Source organism: Anser brachyrhynchus, assembly GCF_964034855.1.
Source record: "Anser brachyrhynchus genome assembly, chromosome: 23".
Lineage (NCBI taxonomy): Eukaryota > Metazoa > Chordata > Aves > Anseriformes > Anatidae > Anser > Anser brachyrhynchus.
The window spans coordinates 6,790,575-6,807,952 of NC_137716.1; the positions used below are offsets into that span (position 1 = coordinate 6,790,575).

At 67.1% G+C, this 17,378-nt stretch overlaps 1 protein-coding gene across 9 annotated transcripts in view; it reads left to right on the top strand.

Annotated features, from left to right (window-relative positions):
* The window catches only part of UNC13A (unc-13 homolog A), a 33,917-nt gene extending 16,616 nt beyond the window's left edge, over positions 1–17,301 (top strand). For 3 of the 9 annotated variants that reach the window (XM_080566311.1, XM_080566310.1, XM_080566313.1), the window contains 24 exons: positions 162–303; positions 484–653; positions 960–1,075; positions 1,178–1,341; positions 1,534–1,684; positions 3,470–3,538; positions 3,666–3,755; positions 3,843–3,977; positions 4,175–4,308; positions 4,533–4,618; positions 4,863–4,989; positions 5,074–5,170; positions 5,301–5,444; positions 5,938–6,021; positions 6,261–6,338; positions 6,573–6,661; positions 6,793–6,945; positions 7,068–7,191; positions 12,255–12,311; positions 12,426–12,506; positions 12,618–12,765; positions 14,588–14,680; positions 14,831–14,990; positions 15,551–17,301. In XM_080566311.1, coding sequence (XP_080422437.1) covers positions 162–303; positions 484–653; positions 960–1,075; positions 1,178–1,341; positions 1,534–1,684; positions 3,470–3,538; positions 3,666–3,755; positions 3,843–3,977; positions 4,175–4,308; positions 4,533–4,618; positions 4,863–4,989; positions 5,074–5,170; positions 5,301–5,444; positions 5,938–6,021; positions 6,261–6,338; positions 6,573–6,661; positions 6,793–6,945; positions 7,068–7,191; positions 12,255–12,311; positions 12,426–12,506; positions 12,618–12,765; positions 14,588–14,680; positions 14,831–14,990; positions 15,551–15,839 — 2,981 coding nt within the window. In that variant the 3' untranslated portion in view covers positions 15,840–17,301. Of the gene's footprint in view, positions 1–161; positions 304–483; positions 654–959; positions 1,076–1,177; positions 1,342–1,533; positions 1,697–3,469; positions 3,539–3,665; positions 3,756–3,842; positions 3,978–4,174; positions 4,309–4,532; positions 4,619–4,862; positions 4,990–5,073; positions 5,171–5,300; positions 5,445–5,937; positions 6,022–6,260; positions 6,339–6,572; positions 6,662–6,792; positions 6,946–7,067; positions 7,192–10,295; positions 10,335–11,215; positions 11,246–12,254; positions 12,312–12,425; positions 12,507–12,617; positions 12,766–13,340; positions 13,398–14,587; positions 14,681–14,830; positions 14,991–15,550 lie in introns of all 9 variants that reach the window. The other 6 variants (XM_080566307.1, XM_080566312.1, XM_080566305.1 and 3 more) reach the window with 5 other exon arrangements.
* The last annotated feature ends 77 nt before the right edge of the window (positions 17,302–17,378 follow it).

Genomic DNA, 17,378 nt, shown 5'->3' on the forward strand with positions numbered 1-17,378 from the left:
CTTTGGTCCCTGGGGCTCTGTGGGGCAACACCGGGGTGACATCGGGTGCTCCTCATGGGGACCTCACTGACTTTGCTCTCTGTTCTCTCCGCTATGCCACACGCGTGCCTGCCGTGGATGGGCGAATGTGTCGTGCCGTGCCATGCTGTGCCGTGCCACAGTCGTTTGTGCCCAGGGCCTGCAAGCAAAGGATAAGACGGGCTCCAGTGACCCGTACGTTACCGTCCAAGTTGGAAAGACAAAAAAAAGGACTAAAACTATCTATGGCAATCTCAACCCGGTCTGGGAGGAGAATTTCCATTTGTAAGTTGGCCCCCGGCCCTTTCAGCCCCTCCCTGGCCATCTGGGTGGTGGGCGGCAGGGACCTGCCCCAGCTGAGGACGGAGGGGCTGCTGGGTGCCGGGGCTGTCCCTAGGCCTGGTTTGGGGAACCGGAGGCCGGGTTTCCCTGCTCACCCTGGGACTCGCCCCCTCTCTCCCCCAGCGAGTGCCATAACTCCTCCGACCGCATCAAGGTCCGTGTCTGGGACGAAGACGACGACATCAAGTCCCGTGTCAAGCAGCGCTTCAAGAGGGAGTCCGACGACTTCCTGGGCCAGACGATCATCGAGGTGCGGACGCTGAGCGGGGAGATGGACGTCTGGTACAACCTCGGTAAGCAGCCGTCCGTGTGCCACCGCCCTGCCGCAAAGGGGGCTTTCAGCTTGTTGGTGTGGGGTCTGCTGTTAAAAACATCATTTGATATCGGGATCAAGTGTTTGCGTGGGGTCACTCAGGGAAACTGAGGCACAGAGAGGGGCCCCGTCCCTGTAGTACCCGAGGATCCAGTTGAATCCCTCTCTGTGATGCCTCGGTTGCTTTGTACTCCGGACCCTCCGCGATGGGGCCGTTACAGGATGGGGGTGAGCAGAGCAGCTCCGGGGGGGCTCACTCCTCACCCCGCTCTCTGTGCCCCCCCAGACAAGCGGACGGACAAGTCGGCTGTGTCGGGAGCCATCCGGCTGCACATCAGTGTGGAGATCAAGGGCGAGGAGAAGGTGGCTCCCTACCACGTGCAGTACACGTGCCTGCACGAGGTGAGCCACGCAGGGACCACATCTCCACACCGCAACGCGCTGGTCCCCGCCGTGCCACCGCCGGCCCCGGGGACCTGACGGGACTCGCGTGTGTGCCCCCAGAACCTTTTCCACTTTGTGACGGATTTGCAAAACAACGGGGTGGTGAAGATCCCCGACGCCAAGGGGGATGACGCCTGGAAGGTGTACTTTGATGAGACGGCGCAGGAGATCGTGGATGAGTTTGCCATGCGCTACGGGGTGGAGTCCATCTACCAGGCCATGACGTGAGTTCCTTGCCCCTGGTGTCACACCAAGCCTGGGCCTTGTCCTCCCCCCCCCCCGCTGCTGTTTGTGCTCCCACCCTCACCATGGGGACCCGCACCCACCCCGCACGCGTGTGCTCGCCACCTCCTTCTCCATGAGCACCCCGAGCCCCGCGGCACCCAGCGCCCTCACCTCCCTCCTCTCCCCGCCAGGCATTTTGCCTGCCTCTCCTCCAAGTACATGTGCCCGGGGGTGCCGGCGGTGATGAGCACCCTGCTCGCCAACATCAACGCCTACTACGCCCACACCACCGCCTCCACCAACGTCTCGGCCTCCGACCGCTTTGCCGCTTCCAATTTCGGGGTAAGTCCGATGGTGCGTAAACACTCCTTCCTTCTTCTTCTCTTTTCTCTGGGGATGGGGTGGGGGGCGAAAAGGGGGCGAAAAGGGCCGTGCAAGGCAGCTCCCCACCCAACGGCAGCTGGGCAGCGGGGTATTGGCCCCCGCTGGCCCCCAGATTCATCCCTCTCCCATTTTTGGGGGAAGAAAATGAGCCACCACCTTCCTAGGAGAAGGCCTAAATTCGCTCCCAAAATTATTATGGTGAAAGTTGGCTTGAAGTCAGGGCCGGCTGGGATGGCAACACGCCGTGCACCCTCAGTGCCAAAGCTGGCCGGGAGCTTTGCACAGCCCTGCACGCGTCGCGTGCGAGCCCAGACCACCGCAAACTCACCCGGCTGTGCCAGCACCCATGGGTGCCTCGCTGAACGGGGCTGAGTTTGCGCCGGGACTGGGTGCGCCCGTGGGGACGTGGGTGAGGAGGGGGCTGCGCTCTCACCCCAGCTGCCCCCGCGTCTCCGCTGGGCGCACGCGGGCGTTGCGGGGTCGGAGCCCAGCCGCGGTTAGGGCGAAGCGCTGGGTAGCGAGGGACGGGATAGTGAGAGCCGAGCGAGCCGTGCCGCAGGGCCGTGCGGAAGGAGGAGACCACACGACAAACCTTGTCTCTGACGTGGAGGGTTTTAAAAACTTGTTTCTTTCTCTTTTTTTAGAGAGCCTAAGGCTGGGTCCTAAAGTGCCCGGCCGTGTCGCTTTATCCCCGAGTGCCAGCGTGTCCGGTTTTAAGCGCGCTGCAGCCGCTCGGTGCCGGGGGCCGTTGCCGTCTCCGGCGCTCCGAAGGTTTGCGGGCGCCAGCGCAGGCTGCGGGCTCGGCCGAGCCGCGGCCAGGTGGACGTGGGACTCGTCCCCGGCCCCACTTGGAGGCAGGGGGATGCTGGGTCCTGGGACAGCCCCGGCTCCATCACAGCCGACGGGGGGGTGTCCAACCCCCCCAGCCCCCCCAGCACAGGGGCATGGCAAAGTGCCTCCCAGTTGCTTTGCCTCCATCTCAGATGCCTGATTTGCAACCCAATGTGAGGTTCGCATCCCTTCACCCCGTGCTCAGTGGTTGGGAGCTGAGTTAAAGCCTCTCATCCCCAAAGACCATCAGCCCACGGCGTTTCCCCTCCAAGCAGCCTGGGCAGGGAAGCAAGGAGCCCTCAGAGCACCCACCTCCTGCTTTATCCAACAACACTCTTTGTCTCCAGCGGCCTTGCTTTGTCTTGAAGCAGCTCAGACCCAAAGCTGGGCAAACGCAGCCCCAGCAGCACAGCTGCTCTCCCCATGCCCTTTTTTCCTGAGCTCTCCGAAGGCTTCGTTCCCGGGGCTGCGCAGCCTGGAGGTGCGATGCTGCAGCCCCCTCCGTGCTCCTGCCTCGAGCCCAGGCTTGGAGGCGTCTGAGCGGGCAGGGCAGGGGTCCCCCCGTCCCCCTCCGGCACAGCAAGAGCTGAGGGGGTGCATGCTCCTGCCTCTCGGTCCTGCACCGAGGGGTCCCCACTCTGCAGGGGCCACGCGTGCCCCGGAGCCACCGAGAGCTGCCACCGAGCCCCGGTCACCAGAGAGCATGGGCTGCTCCGTGGGCACCCCAGCACCCAGGCACAGGGTGGCAGCACTAGGGAAGGAAGGCAGGGATGGAGGCAGGAGGGGAGGCAGGGCGGCAGGGCGGCAGGACAGGGACGAGCGGGCTGGGGTGCAGAGGCAGGCGCAGCGGGGAGGGGGGCGGCCCCCGCTTCCATCCCCTTGCTCACCTGGCCCCGGGGCATTTCTCCGCAGAAAGAGCGGTTCGTCAAACTCCTCGACCAGCTGCACAACTCGCTGCGCATCGACCTCTCCATGTACCGGGTAAGGCACCGCCGAGCCTCAGTTTTAGTCGTTTTAACGTTTACTAAGGTCTGCTTTCACCTCCCCCCAGCAAGAGGTCTGCCAGCAACTCTTCTTTTGCCACCAACTCTTCTTTTTTCTCCCCCAGAATAACTTCCCTGCCAGCAGTCCCGAGCGGCTGCAGGACCTCAAGTCCACGGTGGATTTGCTGACCAGCATCACCTTTTTCCGGATGAAGGTATTTGCCCCCTCGGGATTTGCAGCTTTGGAGCCCGGGCTCCCCGGCTGCCGGCCCTGCCCACAGCCCCGCTGCCTCCCCACGCAGGTCCAGGAGCTGCAGAGCCCGCCCCGAGCCAGCCAGGTGGTGAAGGACTGCGTGAAAGCCTGCCTCAACTCCACCTACGAGTACATCTTCAACAACTGCCACGAGCTCTACAGCCGCGAGTACCAGACGGACCCGGTGCGTGGTCCTGGGCCACCGGGTGCTGCAGGGACCCCGTTGCTCCCCTCCATCCATCCCCTGCCCTTCTCTGTCACCCTCCTGCACTCGTCCTTCCCTTCTCCCCCCCGTGATGCTCCCCATGAGCCTCGCCACAAAAGCGAGCCCCGTGGGGCAGACGGGTGACCGGAGCCTCTGCTGTGTCCCCATCGCTCCAGACCAAGAAGGGCGAGGTGCCCCCCGAGGAGCAGGGGCCCAGCATCAAAAACCTGGATTTCTGGTCCAAGCTCATCACCCTGATCGTGTCCATTATCGAAGAGGACAAGAACTCCTACACGCCCTGCCTGAACCAGTGAGTCACCACCGATTAATTTTTCGCCAAGAAAGGGACGCTCGGGGGGATGCTCACAATGTGCCAGCAAAGCTGGGTTTGTCCTTTGGACGTGGGGCGCAGCACCCCTTGTACAGCTGGGGAAACTGAGGCAGCAGGGAGGAGGCTGGGGGCTGGGTCTGCAGTCACGGGGGCTCCTTCTCACGCTCTGAGCACCTTGCGCCCACACTGCCCCCCTGCCCCAGGTTCCCCCAGGAGCTGAACGTGGGGAAGATCAGCGCCGAGGTGATGTGGAACCTCTTTGCGCAGGACATGAAGTACGCGATGGAGGGTGAGTGCCCCCCCGCCGCCCCACGCTGGGCCGAGGAGCTGGGCGGGAGCCACCTCGAATATTCCCCTGGAGAAATAGGCAAACCCATTTCACCCCTCATCAAAACCACGCTTAGCTTAAATCCCTCCCAAGAGGCGCTTCCACCTTCTCCCCATCCCCCTGGCATCCCTGGAGCTGCCCAAATTCCCCCGCCAGGGTTTGGGGCTGGAAGCGACCGCCCCGCGCTCTCGCCTTCCCCGTGCAGAGCACGACAAGCACCGCCTGTGCAAGAGCGCCGACTACATGAACCTGCACTTCAAGGTGAAGTGGCTGTACAACGAGTACGTCACCGAGCTGCCCTCCTTCAAGAGCCGCGTGCCCGAGTACCCCGCGTGAGTGCAGCCCTGGGGGGGGCCGGGCAGGGGGCTCGCGGCTCCACGCTGCCCGGTCTCACCGGGGACATGCCTCTCTTCCAGCTGGTTTGAGCCCTTCGTTATCCAGTGGCTGGACGAGAACGAGGAGGTGTCGCGGGATTTCCTGCACGGAGCGCTGGAGCGGGACAAGAAGGACGGGGTAAGGCTGGGGCAGCCGATGGGCGCAGGAGCATCCCAGGCTGCCGCAGCGGGACGATGCCTGGCGTGTCCCCACTGGGGCCGAAATCCCTCGTCCCTGCCGCCCGCTCACCCTTCCTCTCTCCCCGCAGTTCCAGCAGACGTCGGAGCACGCGCTCTTCTCCTGCTCCGTGGTGGACGTCTTCTCCCAGCTCAACCAGAGCTTCGAGATCATCAAGAAGCTCGAGTGCCCCGACCCGCAGATCGTCGGGCACTACATGCGGAGGTTTGCCAAGGTGGGCAGCTCATGGGGGGTCCCAGCACCCCCGGGACCCCAGCCCCCCGCGCCAACCCGGTGCCCTCTCTGCCACCTCCCATCCAGCCGTGGAGCGCAAAGTGCGCGCTGCTCAAGCGGACGTGCCACCACCAGACCCCGTGTGTCTCCCCGCTTCGCTAGCATGGGCCATTATCTAATGAATGCGTTGATTAGTTAATTAATCTCAATTAATTAAATGCCACCGGCTCGCTGCAGCGTGGGAGGGAGCTGCAGGCGTGCTCGGCAGCCGGTGCCTTCCTGCCTGTGCCAGCACGGAGCTGCCCGCGGAGACCGGGTGCGCTCGGTCTGGCTGCGCCCACGCTCCCGGTGCATCCGCGGGGCCGGGGGTCTCGGCGTGGATCCCAGCTCGGGGGGTTGCTTTGCTGCCGTGGGACTCACGGTCTTCTTCTCTCCTCCTTCCTCCGTCTGTTTGCCGCTCGCCGGGCCGGTCCCCGTCTCTTGTCCGGCTGCAGACCATCAGCAACGTGCTGCTGCAGTACGCCGAGATCATCTCCAAGGATTTCGCCTCGTACTGCTCCAAGGAGAAGGAGAAAGTGGTGACGTATCTCCTGCTGCTCGCCGCTGTCCCCGCGCGGTGGCCCTGGCTGTCATCTAGCTCAAGAGCTGGTCCCCGTGACCAGCCTGCCCTCAGTCTTGGTGCCTGATGGTGGCCCCCAAAATACTGCAGGGCTCGGCGCTGTGGGGCTCCAATGCCCTCCATGCAGGGTGGGGGGCTCACAGGGGGCTGTTGCAGCCACATGTGCTGGTGCTGACCCCCCCCATTCCGCCCCTCCAGCCCTGCATCCTGATGAACAACATCCAGCAGCTCCGTGTCCAGCTTGAGAAGATGTTTGAAGCCATGGGGGGGAAGGAGGTGCGTACCGGGGGTCTCTGGGGGGGGAACCACGGCGAGGGGCCGGATCTGTTCTTTTTCCCTGGCTCCACAGCGCTGGAGCAGTCCCAGCTCCTCAGTTCTGCACGGGTCACCCCACCCCACCCCGTCCCACCCTGCTCTCCCACCACACCAGACACGGACGGCCAGGGTTTGGGGTGCAGAGGCAGCCCCCCCGGGGACCCTGCTGCCTTCTCCAACCTGTTCCCCCTCCAGCTGGACACCGAAGCCAGCGACATCCTCAAGGAGCTGCAGGTGAAACTCAACAACGTCCTGGACGAGCTGAGCCGAGTCTTTGCCACCAGGTGAGGGGACGCGGGCGGTGGGCCAGGGGCTGGGGTCCGGGAGCCGTGGTCGTGGCCGGGCTGGGGGCCTGGGCCACCCTCTGGTGTCACCGGGGGGGGACACTGAGCCGCCCGGGCGCTGCGATCCGCAGCTTCCAGCCGCACATCGAGGAGTGCGTCAAGCAGATGGGTGACATCCTGGGCCAGGTGAAGGGCACCGGCAACGTCCCCGCCAGCACCTGCAGCAGCGTCGCGCAGGATGCCGACAACGTCCTGCAGCCCATCATGGACCTCCTGGACAGCAAGTGAGTGGGGAGGGGGGCGCAGGGACCCCCCCCCGATGTCCCCAACCCGCCCCAGGAGCAGGGGGGACCAGCAGGGCTGGGGTGGCCTTGCCGGGACCTTCAGCTCCGTCCCCTCTCTGCAGCCTGACGCTCTTCGCCAAGATCTGCGAGAAGACGGTGCTGAAGCGGGTGCTGAAGGAGCTCTGGAAGCTGGTGATGAACACGATGGAGAAGACCATCGTCCTGCCCCCGCTCACCGACCAGACGGTGAGTGACAGGGACGGGGACCAGGGACGGGGACCAGGGACAGGGACCCTGGAGCTGTGGCCACGCGGGACGTCGGTGCCAGGGCCCCTCGCTGGCTTCTTGAGGGGTGCAGGCTTCGGTGGCACCCCCAAACGTGTCCCCAGCTCGTGGCTGGGGACAGGATGGAGGAGGGAAAGGTCACCCTCAACCTGGGTGCCCAGTGAAGCCAGCGCCCGCTCAGCTGGCCTCGCCGACGGACTGTCACCTCCCTGCCATCGTGGCACCAGGAGGGGGGGACCTGTCCTCTCCTCCCCTCCACGCTGGGGCAGCGTCCCGTGCCCTGCGCCGGGAGGGGACTGCGGAGATTTGGGGGTGCGGGGGGAGCCTCGCTGCGGGGCTGGGGGTGCACGGGCCTGGGGGGACACGGGGCTGGGGCAGAGAAGCCCAGGAATGGTCCCTCTGTGGGGGGAGGTTTCCTGCAGGCTTCAAGGCTCCGTGTCAGCGTGCCGTGCGCCCGTCTTCCCCCACACAGCGAGGCACCCCCAGGCTCTTGGGCAGGGATGGGGAAAGTCCCCCCTTGGGTGACACCAAGGGCTCGGAGCCAGCCACGCAGCTGCTCCTGTTCTCGGTGGCTTTTGTCACTGTCACAGGGCTGGGGTCTGGCTCTGACCCGGAGCCACCAGCTGCTGTCACCTCTGCAGGGCTCTGGGGCTTCTGGCGCTGTGTCGGTGCCACCGGCTCTCGGTCCCCATCCCAGTCCCTGTCCCTCCAAGCCAAGTGTGGCTCTGCCACCCCGCGGTGGCAGCGCGCCCTGTGCCAAGGGGAGGTGGCAGGGACGTGCGGGAGGCTGAAAGCCCCACTGGGTGATTTTTTTGCAAGGGGAGGCAGCCCTTGGAGGTGTATGGCTGGTCCCTATAACAGGGCTATGCGCACCCGGGGGGCTCAGGGCGCAGGGCTGCGTGTCGGAGCCGTGCATCGAGCGAGGTCCCTGGAGCCGGGTCCCCTTGGGCAGAGCCCCCCGCTGCTGCAGGGAAGGACGGGGCGGGTTGGGATGGGGCCATGGTGCTCACAGCAGGGTGTTGACACCGGGCACCGTGGCACGGCTGGTGGGGGACGCTCCCGGACCCTCGCCCCGGGGAGGGGGCGGCCGGGGCTGGCACCCGGGGTGGGGGACACGGAGGAGGGGGCCAACACTCACGCCACGGTTGTTCTCTCCAATTGCTCCGCTCGCCCCTCAATGGCAGATGATTGTAAGTACGGCAGCTCCCTGTCTGTCTGTCTGTCTGTCCGCTGTGTGTCGGTCCTGGCCTCGCCGGTTCCTGTCTCGTGTGGCTGCCCGCGCCCTGCCCGTGCCCTCCTCCGGCCCCCTGCGCCCCGCCGGTCCCCGGCCTCTCGCTGCCCGCTTGGCACCGGCCCCAGCTGGGTTTTTAGTGGGGGGACAGAACCCGGACACTTTTGGGGTGCCTGGATTTGGGGGTGCAAGGCTCAGTGCTGGGGAGGGGACGGTGATGGGCAGCTGGGGCAGTGCCACGCGTTCGGGGCAGCCGAGGCCGGGCCGAGCCCAACTTCTTGCTCCGTGCCGGGGGGGGGGGACGGGGGCCACTGGAGCCGGAGCAGGGCGAGCGGTGCGTGCTGGGCAGACGGCGGCTCTTCCTCACCCCTCGTGCCTCAGTTTCCCCATGGCCGGGCTGTGGCCGTGGTGAGGGCGGCGGCTCCCCGGCGGTGGGGAGCATCGTGCTGGGACACGAGGTCCCGGCCAGGCGCGAGGCTTTTCCCTGGGCAGGGTACCGGAGCCCGGACTCGTGGCTCCTTTTCTTGGCGCTGCTGCTGGTTCTCAGCACGGCTCAGACCGAGCGGCTTCAGTCCTTCCTCGTCTGCTTGGTCTGGGGCTGTCCAGGGCAAGGGAAGGGCCATGTCCCCCCTGGCCTGCGCCCGCCTCGAGCACAGGAAGCACAGCAGCGTGGGTGCGACCGGGTGCTGATCTGCGGGGACAAACACTCGTCCCTATTCCCCCGGTGCCTTTCATTTCCAACAGCAGCGTTTGGAAAGAACTGGGGCCTGCCCCCTCCTCCCCCCCCCAACCCCACATCCCTGAGGGGGGGTCTGTGTGGTGCCAGCTCTGTGGGGCACAAGGTCCTCCTGTCCCCCCATCACCCTGTGCCTCGGTTTCCCTCCAGGGTAGGAAACCCTCCTGGTAGCCCTGCTTGGCCCAACCGTGCTGCTCACCCCCCCCCGCCTCACCCCTCATCCCCCTATGCCCCCCCACCCCTCTGCCCCAACCCCCCCCACAGGCTCTCTCTCCCCCTCCGCTGCCCCCTCCTCATTTAGACGTGTTCCAGCCCCCCCCAGGAGGCTGCTGCTGACCCCCCCCGTGTGACCCCCGCTGTTTGCCCCATCCCTGCGGGGCCTGGGCACGGGGCCATCACTGGGACCAGAGCTCTGCCTGCAAACCCCGACTGTGCCCACCTTCCCGTGCTGTGAGCACCCATGGGTGCTGGGGGGGCACCAGGGGCTGCCTCCCCACAGCTCTGGCTGACTCCTGCTGCCCCACAGCCCAGCATCCCGTGGGGTCCTGTTCCCTCTGAGCCCAGCATCCCATGGGGACCAGTTCCCTGAGCCCAATATCCCACGGGGACCAGTTCCCTGAGCCCAGCATCCCATGGGGACCAGTTCCCTTAGCCCAGCATCCCACGGGGACCAGTTCCCTGAGCCCAATATCCCACGGGGACCAGTTCCCTGAGCCCAATATCCCATGGGGGTCCAGTTCCCTCTGAGCCCAGCAGCTGCATCCCAGCAAGGACCGGTCCCCCATGGACCCTACATCCCAGCAGGAACCAGTCCTCCACTGGCCCAGCACCCCAGCAGGAACCAGTTGCCCTCAGCCCAGCCCCCCAGGGTGGGGACCAGTCTCCCATCAGCGCAACATCCAGCACCCCAGAGGGACCAGCGCCCCGCTGACCCCGCACCCCAGAGGGACCAGCCCCCCCCCCCCATCCCTTAGGAGCTCAGCGATGCCCTCGCCACCAGCCTGCGGCTCCCACACCTTGCCCATGTCCCCCCCCCCCGCCCCATCCCACGCTGCCCCCCCCCACGCCACCGCTCAACCTCTGACATTGCTTCTACAGGGCACGCTTTTGAGAAAACATGGCAAGGGGACAGAGAAGGTAAATAGCCCGTGGGCTCCCGTGTGTGTCCTCGCCCCCGGGGCCACCCTGGTGGCCCCACGCCCGGCCCCCCCCCCCCACCGGGCCTGTCCGTGCTTCCTCTGTCGTGCTGTCTGGCTGTGGCGTGGTGTCGTGTCGCGCTGTGCCGTGTTGTCCAGGACGTGTGCGGGATGGGGCCGTGACCCGTGTCTGTGTGTTGGGGGGGGGGGGGTTGTGCCGTGTGTCCCCCCCCCGCCTCCGTATGTGTGTGGGGTGTTTCCCGTCCCAGGCAGGCGTGGGCGACGCTGCCCCATGGAGCCGGGCCGGGGTGCTCAGCATCCTGCCGGGGTACGGGGTGCGTGAGCGCGAGGGAACCTGGGCACGAGCCCGTCCCAGTGCTGCTGGCCTCGGGAACGGGGCTCTGGGCCGTGCTGGGGGGGGTCAGGGTGCTGCTGGGATCCCCTGGATCTCTGCTGCCCCCCCCCCATCCCCATGCCTGGGGGCCCCAGCAAGGCTCGCCGAGCCCCACGATCCTCCCAAAAGCATTTGTGCAGGCAGAGCAGGCAGGCGGGCTCTCCCTCCACCCAGGTGCTCCCCACCGCCAGGCTGGGGGCCAGCACGGCCCCCACCAGCCGCCCCCCCCCCCATGCTCCCCAGCCCCGGCTGCCCCAAAGAGCCACACGGGCACCCTGCGGGGCGATGCCGCGGTGCCCAGCCCCGCTGTCCCCAGGCTGTGACTCAGGGGACACCCGGGTCCTGCCCCGCTTCGTCCCACTGCTTTCCTCCGCCGGCCGCGGGGGTGGCAGGGAGCGAGCCCCCCCCCCCCCCCCCCCCCAGGGACGAGACCTGGCACGCTCATTGCAGGCTGCCCGCTGTAACTGTCCCTTGCTGTTCTCTTGCAGAGCAGGGTGAAGCTGCCCAGTCACACTGAAGTAAGGACACGGCTCCTCTGCTCCCCGTCCTTGTCCCGTGTGCTGTGGGGTGGGGGGGGTCCCGGCTCTGGAGCGTGTCCCGCGGGGGGGGTCCCAGCTCTGTAGCGTGTCCCGTCGGGCTCCGTTTGACAGCCGCATCCGTGGGCTGCTCGCCGGCCGGGGAACGGGGCCAGCAAGGGAAGGGTAAATGGGGTAGGAGTTGGGGCTACAAAAGGTTAATTTGGGGTCGGGGGGGGTGTTACAAAATGAAGGTGTGGGGGGCCAAACCCCTGCGTAAGGCAGCGGTTCATGGGGGGGGTCTCATTGCTGGGAAGGACTGGAGCTGCTGGTGCTGGGAGGAGCCGGGACTCGCTGGCTCTGTCCCAGTTTGCCCAGTTGCACACTGGAGGGCCTGGGAAGGGGAGCTGGGACTCAGCCTGATGAGCGGGTGCAGACCCGGGGGTGGGTGACGCCCCCTCCTGTGCCGTGGGTCTGCATCCCCTGGGGCCGTGCCAGTGCTGCCCGTGGGACGGCTTCGTGTCCCCGTCCGTGGGGGCAGCACGGTGCGGGGCAGCTGGCGCCCACCGTGGGGACCGGTGACACCCAGCCGTGGTGTCCCCTGAGTGGGGGGGCAGGGGGGTGCCATGCGGCCCAGCCACCAGCACCATGAGGCACAGGGGGACGGTGCCAGGTGCTACCGCTGTCCCCCTGCGCTCTCTCTGTCCCCCCACCCCCTGTTGTCCCTGCGGTGCCAGCAGTGCCCCGTGCTCGGGGACACAGACAGGGGTGCCTGGGGAGCAGGCTGGGACCCCAGGGCGTGCGGTGCCTGGCTCCAGGGTGACGTCCTGCCCTGGTGTCCCCAAACCCCCTCATCACCGTGCCCTGGGTGCTGGGCTCTTGGGGAAGCCCAGAGGGCTCAGAGGAGTCCCCCCAGAGCCTGGGGGGGCCGGGGAGCCCCCAGGCAGCAGCGCTCCCAGCCTCGCAGCCCGGCCGCTCACCAGCACCGTTCCCTTCTCTCTGCTCTCCGCAGGGCACGCAGATGATCTTCAACGCGGCCAAGGAGCTGGGGCAGCTCTCCAAGCTGAAGGTGAGGGCCGGGGGGGGCCCCAGGTCCCCTCGGTGCCGGGGCGAGTGGCACCGTGCCCCTTGCAGGGTGCCGTTGGCCAGGCCCCTCTCTGAGGGCAGGATTTGTCCCCGGCAGGACCACATGGTGCGGGAGGAAGCCAAGAGCCTGACCCCGAAGCAGTGCGCCGTGGTGGAGCTGGCCCTGGACACCATCAAGGTGAGGGCACCCTGGGGCGCAGCGGGGGGGGATGGGGGGTGCCCGTGGGGGTGTTGGGGGGGGGGGGGGCGGCAAGCAGAGCCCCCACCCCATGGCCATCCGTCCCTGCAGCAATACTTCCACGCCGGCGGCGTGGGGCTGAAGAAGACCTTCCTGGAGAAGAGCCCCGACCTGCAGTCGCTGCGCTACGCCCTGTCCCTCTACACCCAAGCCACCGACCTCCTGATCAAAACCTTCGTGCAGACGCAGGCTTCGCAGGGTAGGACCCCCCCCCACCCCGGGCCTGCTTCTCCCCCTCCCACCCCTCCCAGGGCTGTATCCTGCCCCTGTCCTGGTGGTGCTGGGGTCCCGGAGGCTGCGGACGGGAGGCTGGGGTGGGTTTGATGAGTTTTGTGGATAAAGAGGGACCGTGGGGTGCCCGGGGCAGCCTCGTCCCATCCCGTCCCCCCCCCAGGAAGAGGAGCGTGGCCCCGGTGCCAGGCTTGTCTGCGCCCCCGGGGCGCGCGTGTGCTGTCTGTGCGTGTCCCCGAGGGACGTCCGTCCGTCCGTCCGTCCTGTCTGCACCTCCTGTGCCAGCCGTCCGGGGGCCGGCGGGGTCCCACGGGTGCCCGCAGCACCCCAGGGTGCCGGGGTGGTGCCCGGCGCCTCCGTGTCGCTGCAGTGTCATCCGGCTGTCGGCCGTGCGTCTGTCTGCCCGATCTGATCTCTCTTTCTCTCTCTTTCTGTTCCCCCCCCCCCTTCCTTTTGCTGTCCCCCCCCCACGCACGTTGTCTCCTTCTCCTCTCTCCGTCCGCTCCGTGCCGTGTCTCCGTCTCTCTCTCTCCTTCCCACCAGTTCATGGTGGAAAAGGTGTTAGGTTTACCCTTAGTGAAGAGATTTATCCTGAGAAGGGTAGGTGCACCGCTCGCCCGCCCCAGCACCCTGCCTGCAGCCGCCGGCCTGGGCTAGTAACCGTCCCCCCTCCCCCCCCCGCCAATATCTGTGCCCCCACCCACCCCAACTGAGCGCAGCCGCTTTGGGCTGAATCGGGAGGAATTTGGGGGCACTCAGCCCCCTCCCCATCCCCGCAGCTGGAGGTGCCGGCGCTCACCTTCACTCGTGAGCTCGGGGTGCCCCCACGTTGTCCCCAGAGCTGCTGCTGGGGGGGGGCACCTGCCACCACCCGTGGCCACCCCCATGTCCCCCCACCCCGTTGCCAGAAGGACCATTACTAGCCTTGCTCCGGCGAGCCCCAACCCCTCGAGGAATGAGCACAGCCCCTCCTGGGCCCCGCTTGGCCTCCATCGCACACCGCCGGGGTGGGGGGGCCTGGCCTGCACCCCCCTGCTTGGCCTCCTGCACCCAGACCCCCCCCCCCCCCTTGCCCTCCATCGCCTCCATTCCGGCTCAGCATGCGGCGCTGCCCAGGCAGGGGTGCCCGTGGGGACGGGGTGCGGGGGGGCATGGGGGGGGGGGGGCGGAGGATGGAGGATGGAGTTTGGCATGGCCGCAGCGCTGTGCCCCCCCCCGCGCCGTGCTGTGACACCCGGGGACGTGTCCTTCTCGCTCTTATTTCCTTCCCACCAGCTCGGTCGGATCCCCTGAGCCTGCCTTGCCCCACCGAGCCTGGCCCCCCCACCCCGCCTTGCACCCCCTCCTTCGCCCATGGGTGCATGCACGGCTCGGGGGTGGGGTGTGGGGGGGTTGCAGGTCACCAGATCCCCGGGGCTGGATGTGGTCCCCGAGACGGAGTGGGCCTGGTGGTGGCACAGGGGCTGGGTCAGGTCCCCTGGAGCACTGACACCCCCCCACAGCCCACAGCAGGGACCTGCCCTGCCGCCACCCCCGCCCCGTCCCACCTCTGCCCCATCTGGGCAAGGGGCTGGGGTCCAGGACCCACAGACTGGGGGGGGGAGGGGGAACAGCAGTGACCCAGCCGCCCCCAGCACCCGTTGTGGCTGGGGCCACATCGGGACCAACCCGTCTGTCCCCACCCGGTGGCGGGTGACCTGCCTCCTCCAGCGGGGTGGGTGGCAGGCAGGGGACACTGGGGACATGGGGGGGGGGCTGGCACTCACGCTGCCCCCCCCTCGGCCACGCAGGCTCTGGCGTGGACGACCCCGTCGGGGAGGTGTCCATCCACGTGGAGCTCTTCACGCACCCCGGCACCGGAGAACACAAAGTCACCGTTAAAGGTGGGTGCTGGTGGCCTGGATGGCAGGGGACCGGCGGGTGGCAGGGGACCGGCGGGTGGCAGGGGACCGGTGGGTGGCGGGGGACCAGCGGGTGGTGGGGGACCGGTGGGCGGTGGCACCCCGTGAGCCTCCCGTGCCTCCTGCACGCAGTGGTGGCCGCCAACGACCTCAAGTGGCAGACGTCCGGCATCTTCCGTCCCTTCATCGAGGTCAACATCATCGGGCCCCACCTCAGCGACAAGAAGAGGAAATTCGCCACCAAGTCCAAGAACAACAGCTGGGCGCCCAAGTACAACGAGAGCTTCCAGTTGTGAGTGGCGGCCCCCGGGGACGGGGACGCGGGGATGGGGATCCCTGGGGACAAGGGAATGAGACATGGAGATGGGGGCCCCTGGGGACACAGGGATGGGGACACGGGGATGGGGACATGGGGATGAGGACCCAGGGGTGGAGATCCCTGGGGACATGGGGATGGGGACACAGGGCTTGGGACACGGGGATGGGGACCCCAGGGGACAAGGGAATGAGACATGGAGATGGGGGCCCCTGGGGACACAGGGATGGGGACACGGGGATGGGGACATGGGGATGAGGACCCCTGGGGACATGGAGATGGGGACGCAGGGATGGGGACCCCTGGGGACACGGGGATGGGGACGCTGTGCAGCTTCAGCTGTGTTTGCTCATCCCCGCTGGGACATTTTGGATATTTTCTCCTTGGCAAAAACAACACGGGGAAAGCAGGAAAAACAAACAAACAACCAAAAAAAAAAAGGATTTTTGGGGGGCAGGGGGTCAGCACCCACATGCGCCGCTGTCTCGGAGCCCCCTCCCCGTGCCAACGCCGCCTGTCCCTTGTGCCCCCCGCAGCACGCTGGGGACGGAGACGGGCCCCGAGTGCTACGAGCTGCAGGTGTGCGTGAAGGATTACTGCTTCGCGCGGGAGGACCGGACGGTGGGCATCGCCGTGCTGCAGCTGCGCGACATCCTGCAGCGCGCCAGCTGCGCCTGCTGGCTGCCCCTGGGCCGCCGCATCCACATGGACGACACCGGCCTCACCGTGCTCCGCATCCTCTCCCAGCGCAACAACGACGAGGTGGCCAAGGAGTTCGTCAAGCTCAAGTCCGACACGCGCTCGGCCGAGGAGGGCAGCAGTTAAATCCACCCCCCCCCCCCACCCCCGGACCCCCCCTCCCAGCCCAGCCCCTGGCCTGCAGCGTCCTCCAGCCACGTATAAGCCATAAGAGCGGCCACGAGAGGAGGCACCTGCCCGGCCCCGGTGTGGGTGGGGGGGTGCAGGGGCAGCGTTGGACCCCCCCCGTCCCTCCCCTGGCTGGGCTCGCTGGGTGGTAGCGCTGAGCACGAGCACCCCCCCCGTCCCACCCCGATGGGGCTGGGGGGCTGCAGGGAAGGGCTGGGCCCCAGGCTGGGCAGTGGGACGGCTCTGCCCCTTCCCAGCCTGGGATGGAGGGACCCCAGTGACCCATCCCCATCCCACCCGGCCCAAAACCTCATCGAGCGACACAAGGGAAGCACCGGGATGGGGGGAGTGGGAGGTTGGGGGGGGGGGTCATCCCAGGCTGGCACAGCGCGATGGCCCCTTGTCCCCCACCCGGTGTTACCAGGGGCAGGGCCCCCCCGCCCAGCGCCCTGTACATATGTAAATAGCTGTACATACACGGGGCAGCAGGACACGGCTGTGTCCCGCACCCCGAAGGGCTATAGGGGCTGGGGGGCCGGTGGGCACAGCCCCCGCCACAGAGTCCCCCCCCCGGCCGGCGGCAGCACCACCAGGGCCGGGAGCAGCAGGGAGCAGCCCCCGGCCCCTATCCTGTCTTCCCTGCCTGGCCGCCGTGCGGGTGGCCCCGCTGCCCCCCCCCCCAGGGTGCCAGGGTGGGGGGCACCCCCCTCCCATGGGCTGGGGGGCACCCATCTCCCTTGGCTCTGGTGAGCAGGGACTGCCCACCCCCACCCCCCCATGTGGCACAAGGTCCCTGCAGCAGCACCCATGGGACCTCTTTGGCACAAGCAAGACCCTCGCCCCCCTCCCCGATAGGACCCCCCCCATATTTCCCATTAACCACCATTTCTGTGTGATCAGTGGTGTGCGTGTCTCAGGGGGGTGGACAGGGAGCACAGCGTCCCCCCCATGCTGAGAGGGACGGCCACCCCTCAGCACCGGGGGGGACAGAAGCCTGAAGCCCCCCCCAGGCCAATATATACCTCTCAGCCCCCTCCCCACCCCAAAACAGGGTAACCCAGCCCCCCCTCCCGGTCCTTTTTCTATAGGATTTGCCTGGGACCAAAGGGTTTAGGAATCCACTCTCATTTCTGTTCAATGTTTACACCCCTTTTCTAACTGCTGCTCCCGGGGGGGGGGGAAGCCCCCCTCCCCCCCCACCAAAAAAAATGTGCCCCCTCCCCACCCAGTCCTGTTTGGCATGTGATTGAACTGACCACCCCGCTCCTGTACCCGTGTCACCGATGCCCCTGTGTCTGTACCTCCCCCCGCCGCGGGGGCTACCATGGATGCATGACCGTGAGATGTTTTGCACTATTTTGACTTTTTTGGGCTCTGTAAAAATATTTTATTATAACTGACATTAAAAAGCACACCCTTGGCTGTGGCTGCGGGTGCTGGGGGGAGAGAGGAGCAGGCACCCAGGGGCTCCCCATCCCCACCTGCCCCCCCCTTTAG